This window comes from Eleginops maclovinus, chromosome 12 (assembly GCF_036324505.1).
Source record: "Eleginops maclovinus isolate JMC-PN-2008 ecotype Puerto Natales chromosome 12, JC_Emac_rtc_rv5, whole genome shotgun sequence".
Taxonomy (NCBI): domain Eukaryota; kingdom Metazoa; phylum Chordata; class Actinopteri; order Perciformes; family Eleginopidae; genus Eleginops; species Eleginops maclovinus.
The window spans coordinates 11,509,519-11,521,887 of NC_086360.1; the positions used below are offsets into that span (position 1 = coordinate 11,509,519).

At 41.3% G+C, this 12,369-nt stretch overlaps 1 protein-coding gene and 1 long non-coding RNA gene across 2 annotated transcripts; both read right to left on the reverse strand.

Annotated features, from left to right (window-relative positions):
* Window positions 1-293: 293 nt before the first annotated feature.
* LOC134873890 (uncharacterized) lies at window positions 294-5,112 on the reverse strand. The gene is made up of 4 exons (XR_010166999.1): window positions 3,943-5,112; window positions 3,723-3,839; window positions 2,866-2,901; window positions 294-1,273 (listed from the first exon to the last, which is right to left on the reverse strand). It is a non-coding gene; the product is annotated as an uncharacterized LOC134873890 (long non-coding RNA).
* Window positions 5,113-6,092: 980 nt separating this feature from the next.
* Window positions 6,093-9,993, reverse strand: kiss1rb (KISS1 receptor b). The gene is made up of 7 exons (XM_063897790.1): window positions 9,907-9,993; window positions 9,415-9,643; window positions 8,661-8,785; window positions 8,305-8,440; window positions 7,920-8,158; window positions 7,679-7,831; window positions 6,093-7,168 (listed from the first exon to the last, which is right to left on the reverse strand). Exons 2-7 carry the CDS (start codon window positions 9,614-9,616, stop codon window positions 6,932-6,934), a joined length of 1,092 nt encoding a protein of 363 aa, XP_063753860.1. The 5' UTR covers window positions 9,617-9,643; window positions 9,907-9,993; the 3' UTR covers window positions 6,093-6,931.
* Window positions 9,994-12,369: the final 2,376 nt, after the last annotated feature.

The following is a 12,369-nucleotide window of genomic DNA, read 5'->3' on the forward strand; positions in this document are numbered from 1 at the left end:
TGGGGTCATCTTGTTTCCCTCAAGCTCCATCAGGACTTTTTGCACAAACTCAAAAGTGGATTGCAGTTCTTTCGGATATTTTAGGCTCAGTGTGTATATGAGCCCGAAGAGCAGGGCAAAAGCTGTCGCAGCCGAGGGCAAGTCGTTGAGGACCTCTGTTCCTTCGATGAGAATCTTGACGTCTTTGGTTGAATGAAACTGATCCTCTTTCCCAGTGACAAAGATCACCGTTGTTGCCCGCTCAAGTTCTTCAGCCTCATTTTCCTGCATATCATGCAAAAAAAAAGGGGAAATGCAAGAAGACCACAGATCAGTTCAACAGGCCTAAGGCCCAAAGGTTTAACCAATTTGCCGCTACTTTTCAAAATACAAGACTATAATGGATAGATGAAAGAAAGAGAGTTCTCAGTTTCGTCTGATCGTGGCCCATGAGTTAAGCTCAGGAGGTCGTAAAAAATGTCTAGTTTTTTTAACCAAGCCGTTATTTGCATGGATAACTGAGGAAAAAGGAGATACAAGAGCCTTTAGTGAACCAAGTAGACAACACTGTAACTTTAACATTACTTTTGACCTGAAAAGTAAAATTGCTCTACTCGATGTGTCAACATCGATTTAATACATGTTTGCAAGAGCCCAATTTGAAGGGTGGCCTGATTATAACGAAAACCCTCATGACAATGTTTTTTTTTTTTAAGTTGTAAAACTTAGCATTACTCATTAACAGAAAGAATTCAGAGGAAGTAAAGTTTTTTAAATAAATAGTTTCAAGACACATCCTGTAAGAACTGATAGAATACTGTAGGAAATGTTCTTTTACTCAAAGCCCAGGAGTCGATGTAAAAGAAAACAAAGTGAAGCTCCTCTTATTAGTTTTAAAAGGAGTATTTAATAAAAGGATGCAGCAGTAGAATTTTACAAAAGTTTCACAGCTGTGGCTCAATAGCCCGGTACACGCGTCCACAGGCCGCTGAATGAGTGGAGCTCATCAGTAGTTACTGTCTGGCGGTCCGGAACAAAAGAGATTGATTTCACAATACAAACATGTTTTATAGAACCATTCCTTTCCGGCCATAAAATAAACAACTTCGAAATAAGACCTGCTCCGGTCTCGTGCTCTCATTGGTTGGTAGCGGGGGGCTGGATCCAGTTAGCCGCTTGTCACATGGGGTTCTCCGGACTCTTCTATAGGCTGACGTCGTCGGGGGCGGGTCCTCTTATGACGTCACCGTCGCCATCTTGTTAGTGATGTCCTGAAGCTCTCACCTACGATATTCTATTATGCAATCTTCAGAGCTCCTGCAGATGATGTCATATATGCTGGTCACGTGACGAGATACGACAGGGGCAGCCATTTTGGCAGTCATCGCGGCAGTAAATTGACAGGCACTGGCAGACTGTCAAGGATGGTGGATAACTGCTGTGCACCAGGTTGCACAAATAGGCGTGGGAAAAAGAAAGGTGTATCGTATTATCGCATTCCTAAAGACGCGGAGAGGAGGGAGAAGTGGATTGGAGCGATTAAAAGAGCCAGGAGCCTTCAGAAAAAGACTGAAAGATGGGACCCCCCGGCCGTTGGCTTTCGCTTATGCAGTGATCACTTCATATCAGGTGGGTGAAGGAATACAGTACAATGCTACAAAAAGTTTCTGGTCAGTTTAATTAAATTTAATTAGTTTAATTTAAGAAGTAGCACCCAGTTATTATAGCTAACGGACACTGTGATGTCCCTTTTTAACTCAACAAGTGTGGCTCTGGCGCAGCCTAGCCAGTTAGCAAGTTAGCTTGTAGCAAGCTAGTGGTAAACAAACCCGTGTTGAAATATTCCTTCTTATTTTGTAGGGAGAAAGAGTGATAATCCGTTGAGTCCGGATTTTATCCCCTCAATTTTCGATTACCTTCCATCTCCAGAGAAGAGGAGACATAAAACGAGACTGGAGGTTTTTAACAGAAGGCAGAAGGCTAAACTGCACAAAGTAGAGCAGGCAAAGATATCTGCAGAAGCCATCCGTCAAAGGTGGGTAGATCAAACTCCTGTCTGATTACATGTTGGGTCTACTTGGATGTAAGACTCCACAGTTGAATGTTGTTTACGAAGCCGGACTGACACCATTTGTAAGCCTCCAAGCTTTTGTACGCTCTGAGGGAGTCTCCTGAGTACACTGATGGAAAGCTTACAAGATAGCTGTGGATGTCTGCGTAGCGCAAGTCGGGTACATCGTCTTCAGAGCAGGAGGTTATGCTCTTGAAAAGCACACCGGGTGAATTATATGGGTCGCTTATATTTAATCTCTCTAATTTTGTACTATAAAGCCGAATTTCACTTGAATTAAAATGAGAAGTATACTCGCTCGGTAAGAAAACACTGGCACCGGTGGTCATGTTGACTGCCAAAATGGTGGCTCCCAACCAAAAGTCACGTGACCGCAGGAGCTCTATAATTATTGCAGCATCAATGAGTGCGAGGTAGAGGCGGTGTGTTTAGTATGTAACTCCACGCGTCCTTCTCCCTATACTCATATATACAATATTAGCTACATGCTATCTGAGGCTAAAAACAACATCCAGTAATACTACCGGAATTGGACAAATATGATCCGTCCAGAAACAGTGAATTATCTTTTAAATGTTCCGTTTCAATATATTGATTATTTCTAACACTACAATAACATAATTGACATGTAAAAAATAAATAAAACATTACATTTGTTACTCATAAGCCTATACTTTAGGAGAGTGGTCAACATTGTGGTTCAATATAAAAATATATAACAGGGTTGTAAACTAACACTACCGGCCAGTACTAAACACAAGGTAGTTAGGAGGGTAAATAAAACATTGGAATATAAAATGTGTAAAAGAACTTACCACAATCAGTAACGTTTGTTATTTCCAGATGTTGCACTGTAAAAGACAAAGTAAATTCAGTCTTTATCAAGCTAACATAAGCTAGTATATTATTTTGTATCCATACTATTAGCCTATTAACCCAAAAATGATGAACATCAATACGTAAAAACTACAAAGCACTGTTAAACTGTCACATTTAACCAACTTTCAATCTATTGTCTAGCTTCAGTTAAGAAACAGTAACTTTGCTTATGGGAAACGTTAACGTTTGTATGAGTATATCTGCTGTTGATCATGGCCGTGACTTAGGGTGACCATTTCCATAACACCGAAAAGGAGGACATTATGCGGCATACAATAAATTACTATGATGTACATAGGACTCTGGTATATTCTCATTTACAATACAATTTTGTGTGGTTTAAAGATATGAATGAAAAGTCAAAAAGGGTTTGTTCACAGTATTTGTATTTATTCAATACATTGTGGTGTTCAAAAACTGACCACTGAGATGAATCTTTTAAAGTGCAGAGTGCCACAAAGCATAACATGTGTGGACTTAAATGGAAAAAACAAATAACAGGTAACATACATAATAATACAAAAATGCTTTTTTGAAAAGCATAAATAACCTTTTATGTAAACAACAAAGGAGATTGTAAAAAAAAAAAAACATTTACATTCAACTGCTCAAAAAGTATAGCATTTCTAAAGTGCTTCAGTCTTTTGGGGACTTGTCTTCAGTGTCTTCATCTGTATATGTGTGTGTGTGTGTGTGTGTGTGTGTGTGTGTGTGTGTGTGTGTGTGTGTGTGTGTGTGTGTGTGTGTGTGTGTGTGTGTGTGTGTGTGTGTGTGTGTGTGTACAGCAGTCCACCTGTATTTAGGCAAACTCCACATTCACCCTCTGTAGCAGCTCAGGAGACAACAGCACCTCTGACATCATGGCTTCCAAGCCCCCACTGCCACTGGGCCTGTTTATATCCTGCAGGGACTGGTACAAATAACAACATAGCAAGAATACTGTTATCAACCTTCAAAAATCTGTATTGTTTTCATGCAGCCCATCAGTGAAATCATAAGACTAGTGTACTCACCAAAGTAGTTGATTGTCTATCTGCAATGCTTCTGTTCTTTCCTGGCTGCATCCAAGAGTTTTTTGTTTTCAATGAACTTCTTGTACACCTCTGTGCAGGGATAAGTGAAATCGACACACACTTGCAGCTCAGCCTTGACACTGTCCACATCCAGGCGATTCCTCTCGTTTCTCCATGCAGTTGTCATCATTGAAAAGACACGTTCTGTATGTGCATTGCTGCATGGGATGGAGAAAATATAGGCGCTGACCTTCCTGAGATTCACAAGTGGTACATCTGCTTTGGAAAACAGTTTCAAATATCGTTCCTCACTGTGGCAACCTTCCATTTCTGGTGAGCTGAAGGAACCTTCCACCATGGCATATTCCTCATACAGTCCATCCATATCAATGTCCAGATTGCAGGCCTGGACAGCAGCACTGTAGTCTTCAAATGGCACAGAAGTTTTGAGGCCAAGCTTGGCCACTTTGCTAGGTTGTGTCAGAGAAGTCATATCTTTCACTGATGTATTTCTTTGCTCTTTCATAAAAAAGCAGAACATCTGCTTCACATTTTTTTGACTGGCAAGGGGGCAGCTGCTTCAGTCATCCCTTTAGCTGTGGGCGAGTCACTGAAAATCTCCCGGTCCACTTTCACGCCGCAGTCTACACTTCTGTACGACTGGTGTTGCTTTACAGCATGGTAAACCTTGCACAGCTCAGCAGCGGTTATTTTATTATCCAGGGGCGACGAGGCTTCACGAAAAAATGTCCTCATTGAAGAGGTACCTGCCGCACGTCTATTAGTTTTATGCTTCTCCGTATCCGCATGTCGTTCAATGGCAGCTTTTCCCTTACTGCTTATGTCAAAATCACAACGACAAAGTGTGCAGAAGCCATGAAAGGAGTCTCGACTGGTTTTAGATATAAAATCGTGCTCTTTCGTCCATTCTGGATTGAATGAGGTCTTACGTTTTGGCATGATGCAAACTTTCTGTCAAAGAAGCCGGCATATGTATGAGTGGCAGCACATGGAGCCTTGTTTACGTTTTTAACCAATGATATAGCAGATATTTATCTGACACCGCTCTTAGCCAATCATTTGTTAGAACAGATATGTTACGGCATTGGACGTTGTGCTGCGTCCCAGCAAAGATTCTAGAACTCCGCTCTTCAAGCCTAGTGCCTCAAGAAGGAGGACAAATACGCGTCCGGCTCCACCCTACCGTGACTCCGGCCGAGCTGGTAGGCCGTACAAGCTAACACCTTTAGTAGACTTGGAGTCATCGGTGGGTAATGCTATTGCAGTCCGCTAGCGAAGTAAAGAAACTGTAACGTTACAGCTTAAGTTCTGTTAGTTGAGGTTTATGTGCTCTGCCGAGTGTTCTTCACTGGTTACTGTACGGTCTGAACAGAGGCATGCTGTCGTTAGCGGTAGCGTTTACGGCCTACTCAGTCAGTCACAGCCAGACATACTCAGGCTAACGTTTCCCATAAGCAACGTTACCCTTTCTTACCTGAGCTACTGGACGCTAGTAGCGTTAGCCATCGATGACTCCAAGCGGCCTCAAGGCTAAAGCTAATGTCTGAACAAAGCATCTTAGCGTTAGCTTTAGCTTATACGGTCAAACGGCCAGAGTCAACGTAAGATATACTCAAGACTAACGTTTCCGGTATGCAAAATATATAATTGTATCCTTACCATTATCAACTTTGATCGTTTTCCAAGTGTCAAAGGCTGAATAGAGGCGGTTGAAGTCTTCTGGTTCCGTTGTGTTACCTGCACGGAACTGCGAAAGACACAGCAATTGTACCGACAGAACATTATGCGACGTCTCGAAGAGCGATCTAATAAAACTACATTGACCAAATAAATGATTTCAGTTTCAATGTCGTTCTGTCAGTTTATATTCTATCAATATAAAACATTAGGTTCAACCATAAATGTAAATTAAGGAGATTAGTTTAAACAATCAAACTATTCATTTCCAATTATTTGAGTGAGAATAAACACATCAAATGAACAACGGCTATGTTTTACTGTTTTTCAGTGTACCAAAGACACTGGACGAAATGCAACACATCCCAACACTGACAATGTCCTTTTTCTAACAAGTTATTAAAATTACAGTAGTAAAAATAACATCACAAACCATAAATGGACCTATTTCAAATCATTGCAGCAATTAAAGCTACAATTCAATTCGGTAAAGATACAGGTGGCATGTTTAGTTAGAAAAAGGAGATGATAAAATATGACATGGGTAAGCATAGGGATATCAGAGGAGCAGAAAAATCTCATAAAAAAAATCTGAGCTTCATTTTTGGCAATCCAGTTAACTTGCCAGAGTCAGCAAAACTGAATAAACAAAACTAAAATCTAAAAACAGATAACGGTTTAATAGAATTGTTTCCATCCATACCAGTCCAAATGACTCCTATTGCAGACATTAAAAGCATAAGTATGCAGACTTACATGTAGAAAGATAAAGCTCAACTGATGGTCCAAAAAGATATACCTACTACCTAATTTACCTCGTATAGTACAGTGAAACTATGTTAAAGAAACAAAAAAGACCAAACATAACTTGAGCAGACAAAGCATAGTGTTTCTCCCAGATTCTTTTTACAATACGAAATAATTATATTCAACAAGGCTGCTGTTCATAAGGGACAGAGTCAGCTCCATGAAATAATGTAAAGACGATACAGCTTAGAGCACAAATATATTTCAGTAAAATAAATGTAATCACTACAGCTAAACTGGAAACATGTGACGTGTCTCAGCAGCTTGTGAAAGTCACAAGAGGCTCCTGTTTGGTCTGTTCCTACGAAGAGATCACATGGCAGTGATTATGTTTGGATGTGTTGGTTGAAACCTGTCATTTACTTGTGTTGGTAGTATTTTCTATATTAAGCCCACATTGAGTCAGGATGACCAGTGTGAACATCCAGGGTGCTTTCATCTCCAGAACAAGCTATAAATAAACAATGAAGGCACAGTGTGGCCTTTAGGACACAGATGAAAGAAAGTTCAGCTCTGCTCCTCCTTTCGGTGCCTGGCGATCCATGTCTCCCCCGTCCTCTGTGTCCATGATTCCCACCCTTAATCTCCCTCTTGTGCGCCACAGAAATATGGCGGGGAAGGCGTGCTTGAAGGCCTTTCTGAAGTTGTTGCCCATGAAGGCGTAAACAAGCGGGTTTACGGATGAGTTGGAGTAAGACATGCAGTGACCCCAAATCTTCAGCTGTGGATGCAGAATTGAGACAGACTGAGATAAACATTGAAACATTCTAGTTCAGGGCTGCCCAAAGTCGGGCCAGCAAGCCAGAAGTGCACCTAATAGTCCATTATCAAAATGTGAGCATGGCACATAGACTGACACTTTGCACAAGACAGTTTGAGGTGAGAGAGGTAAGAAATAAATGTCGCAGAGACAGTGGAACAGGGACAAAAAATACATTTCAATCAAAGGAACTTTGGATCCTAGTACAGTTTTACATCTTAGCGATATGCTTAAATACAGCATTTGCTTTTGCCCTGTGGCCAACAATTAAGTTTAAGTTGTTGCACTCCATATGGACAAAGATGAGCATCTCCTGATATAAGCATTTACATTTCTTCTCATATATGCACTCCTATTTTCAGATCCAGGTTACACTGGAGCGTGTATGGGTTAAAAACTACTACAACATTTTGGATTATCAGTGCATATCTGAATAATAAGTCTAAAAAGAGTTATTCAAAAATACTTAACCTTGTATAGAAGATAACTGCGGAGTCCAAAAGCTTGCAAGAGGATGCAGACCTGGATTGGGCCCCAGCAGATGAGGAAGAGAGCTACCATCACCACCACCATCCGGGAGATGCGCGCCCGTACTGCTGCTGCTCGCGCTGCATGAGCCTGAAGCTAGAGTTAGAGAGGCTTTGTAATTATTTGTTTCACAGTCTGTTTTCTGTGGATTAATAAGAAAGTAACTCTTATATCTTTCTCTTACTTGGTAGCTGCTGTCGATGGGATTCACGCTGGCTTGCCCCATGCGCTTTAGCATGAAGGCATAACAGGCGGTGATGGTGAGCAAGGGCAGCAGGTAGACGGCCAGGAAGCTGTAGATGATAAAAGCTCTCTGGAGGCCAGCCGAGGGGAAGACCTCACTGCAGTAGGTCTGAGGACCAAACCAGTATCCGGCCTCCAGACGCTGGTACACAGCGACAGGGATTGACAGGAGCAATGAGCCTGGGGAGGACAGAGGACAGGACGGTGAGTTTAATACAGTGAATAAATAATATAGGGCGAGTGATTAGAAGGTAAACAGAGTACGCAGTAAGCTGTTCAGACTTTCCCATTGTCATCGTGTATAAGGTTGTTTGTTTGAGTGATACCTATCCAGATAGACACAGAGATGGCCAGGGCCATGCGTGGCGTGCGGTGTTGCAGAGACTGCAAAGGGTAGACGGTCACGTAGCAGCGGTCCACACTCATGGCGGAAAGTGTGATACATGTGGCCTGAGCAGTCACCTGAAACATAAAGATCACAAGGAAGGTTTGTTCATGGTTGACACAAACACTCTTTCCTAAGTTGAGTTGCATAATTTAGGTAGCTTTGCATCTAAATTGGTTATTTAGCACATAATAGAATGGGATATAATTATTTGTTATGCCATGATAATACAAGTAATGGTCTCCAGTGGTACCAAACCTGTTTCAGTTTATGTGTTTATTTGTGCATATGTCTCACTTGCTGAAGGTAGTTTACCAGTCGGCACATAAACTCTCCAAAGATCCAGCTAGGCAGTGGGTACAGCGTGGCAGTGAAGGGGACGCAGCACACCAGAAACAAAATATCGCTTGTGGCCAGGTTTACTGGAAGAGAAGAAGAATTGCCTGAACAGAGAAATATAATTCAAGCCATGTCAAGTAGAAATGCAGTCTTTCAAAATTCCCAACTCACCTGTGTCCAGACGTTTGCTGCTTGTGTTGATAAAGGTATAAAGCCTAAGTACACTTTCACAATAAATTCTATAAATTGACTAAACTGAACTCACTGAGAGCTTTAAGGTTCCCTGTGGAGTTTTTGACCTTTTAATAAGAATGTGGAATGCTCCTCCGTGAGTAGGTCACAGCCATGGATGAATGGAGCATTATACGATTGTATAAATGGATGAAATTCATTTTAAATTGCAAATACCTAAAAGATCAGCATTGCAAATCTTATGAGGAAGGAAATGCACTCAACATGTTTGTTCCAACTTAAACATTCACTGTGTTGGTGTGTAAAACTGAATGTGAATAAAACATCTGTTTGTTTAAGTCACCTTACATTTTGTCTATTACATTACTGCCGTGCAGATAGAGTCCCCTCATCCCTTTAGTTATCTTTGGTTTGGTTTATATCTCCTTTTTGTACACATTTATCTATCGTGCTGGGCATCCCTCTCCCATTTCTTTGACTAGACACTGAAAAGAGCTGCTATGCACCTCAGAAATGTTACCTATGTAAAAGTTGGTGACGGTCTTCATCTGCTGGTGCTTGGTGACCACATGGATGACCAGCGAGTTTCCGACCAAGCCGACCAGCATGATGAGGCTGAAGAAAGTGGGGACCAGCCAAGCATCCACCAGCACCGGGGGTCCCTGACCCTCCAGAGCTTCAGACTCGTTGCACACAGACTCACAGTCTGGACCCAATGTCATCTTCACAAACCAGAGCCAGGTGAAGATCTGTGGTGCAGGCAATATTTGAATTTGGTCAAATCTGGGCTAATGTTATTATTATAATCTAATGTTACTGCAGTGTCTGTTTCCTGAACACCATGCAAATATACCAAAAAAATGATGACATCAAATTATAAATACATTTTACAAACTAAGCAATAAGATCTGTTCAATATACATATTTTCCAAATGTGTATCTTAAATATATTATAAGCTAATGAAATATTGAGAAATGTTAAGCTTTTCCATGTGTAATATGCTTCTCTTACCTGTATTGTGCCGGTTGCTTCCACAGTGTTCCTTTCTCCACTATACAAAGCTTTTGTCCCGTGTTGGTCAGTGATGTGCTGCTTTTCTGTAGAGCAGGTCTGGGATGAAAGCCCTGTTACCCCCCACCATATATGGGGAGATGCGGGGTGGGGGGGGTGGGGGGGCTTTGTGAGTGTTTATGTGAGAGCAAAAGAACGACTGAGGTAGCTTTTAAACCTAATCTCCTTAATTAACTGTAATTGCCCAGGACGCGGTGCCCTGTAAAATGACTGCAGCTAGATTGGAATCATCTTAACATCGAGAACTTGCAATGTGTCACGCTGCAGCTGAAGAGTAGCACAAATAGTGACCCAGCCCCAGTTTCTCCTTAACTCTCTCACAATCAAAAACTGTCTGAATAATTATTTCCTGAGTCCAAAGACTGTGTGATGTTTGGAAGAGTTTCCTTACACAATGAAATGATTCCTTTGCCTTCCACTTCCTCTTTGAAATGAGCATATGTCAATCGACTCGAGACTCAGCCAGAGGCACCCATACCTTTACATTTAATTTCATCAATACTGAATCAAAGTGCTTTCACTATTAAAATAGGGAAATCATAAAAAGCAGGCACTTACCTGCAAAGCAATATGGAAATGAATCAATCAGCTGGGGGTTGTGGTGACCGCCACAACAACAATACGTTTTTATAGATGTCATTAAATCCTTCAGAACATCTGCTGCAGAGTAGCAAGTGCCAATTGCACAGCGCGACGTAAGTGGAGATAAAAATGGTTAAATTCAGTGTTGATTGTTGTTGTTTTGGAAGTAGTTTTTTGATGTATTGTTCTGGCTTTCAAACATCTAAAACATGTACTATAGAGAATACTATAGTGCTATGTAAAAAAGAAAACATCTCTTCCTGTTCCAGTTTGATTTTATCAATTCTGTTGCCCAACTAAGCAGTAAAGATATTGGTTTTGATTAGTCATTGCAAGCTTTTTTCCCAGCTGCCGCAAAGTTCCTCGGGACTCCAGATTTCTTTGAGGCACCTAAAAACAGCTTCCTCTGGAGGTCTGTCAGGTCCTCAAAGAACCATGCACTGGTCGGCCCTGGATCAGGATCAACATGGCAATAGTTAGTGAAGGATCTACAAATGATCTACTCAATGGTCTATGCATCAACACACGGTAATTGTTTGAATTTAATTTGCTCCATATTGTAGTAGACTGTTTGCCATTATCATGGAATTATTAATATTATGCAATCACAGGAAAATGGTCTGTCTACATGCTTATATACAATATATGTATGTATGAATGTTAAGACTATTATTGACCGGATTGGAGATTCTGTTCAGGCAGTGTCCTTCTGTCACAAGACTGCCGTTTGGTCCAAGCCTGCACACCGGGAATGTGTAGGTGCATCTCTTGCTCTTCAAGCCGCTCTCCAATAGATCCGACAGAGTCAGAGGGCAGCATCTTTTCTTCCAGGTGAGCAGGAAAGACACATTTCATGGATGGTGAACTGGGCTGCCGATGACCCTCCTGAGAAGAGGACACTGCAGTGCTGATGGGCGCAGGAACAGGGACTGCTAAACTCTCTTTCAGGAAATCCCGCCTCCTATACTGTCGCCTTGACAGCTGCTTGATGTTTTCAGGGAGGGTGGCTCTGGATCTAAAGGTTCCATTGGTTTGAGATGTGCCTGCCCCTGTGTTCGTTAGGGTGGAGAGGGTGGTGCTGATGTTTCGGGGGTCAAAAGATGGAGATTTCCTCTGAGCCAAAGCCGTTAATAAGTCTGAAATCTGGGAGAATAGCAGACACAGGTAGCAGAGGGGAGTTTAACAGAAATCTGACACAGAGATTAAATATTTAACAAAATTCTTCCAAAGCAAATCGACCTTCAGTGACTTTGCTTCTGTGATTCATACATGAAATTAAGAGCTTTGGTATATGTTTTATTCTAACCATCTGTTCTTGTTGTCTTTGTTGACATATTAGACTTCATAGCCCAAATCCTATTATGTAATGTAAAAGGCGTCCCTTGTAGTGACAAGCCAACAGAGCACTATTAACCGAGTGTTCAGTTCCAGTCTGCCTATCAAGAATTTGAACATTTTTGAGTCATTGTTTTGCTTTTCCGGCTGCAGGTTTACTCTTTTGGTTCACTCTGACCTTTTATGAAAACAATTTCTGCAAGCAATCATTTAGTTTCTGCAAGCAGCTGGTTTAGTTTGTAAATAGAATGTTCTTTAAACTGCTTAATATACCTCCTTAGCACTAATACAAATTTAGTTAACATGCTGGAGCTTTTAGCAGCTGGATAGAGCTTGGTACCTGCTCCTTAGGAGTTGGTTGATACCAATTATAGAGCTATATGTAAAGGGATAACTGGACTGCCAAGCATCAGATCTTTTAACTTTACATGAATGCTAATAATACTCAGATGTAGCTGTAAATAGGTAACTAACATGGTTGTCTAA

Excerpts from the sequence above, each read along its gene's own strand:
- kiss1rb (XM_063897790.1), bottom strand. The coding sequence starts at position 9,616 with ATGACATTGGGTCCAGACTGTGAGTCTGTGTGCAACGAGTCTGAAGCT. Across the intron at positions 8,786-9,414 it reads CGTCACCAACTTTTACATAG|TAAACCTGGCCACAAGCGAT; the intron begins GTAACATTTCTG and ends CTTCTCTTCCAG. Across the intron at positions 7,832-7,919 it reads CCATCGACAGCAGCTACCAA|CTTCAGGCTCATGCAGCGCG; the intron begins GTAAGAGAAAGA and ends CTCTAACTCTAG.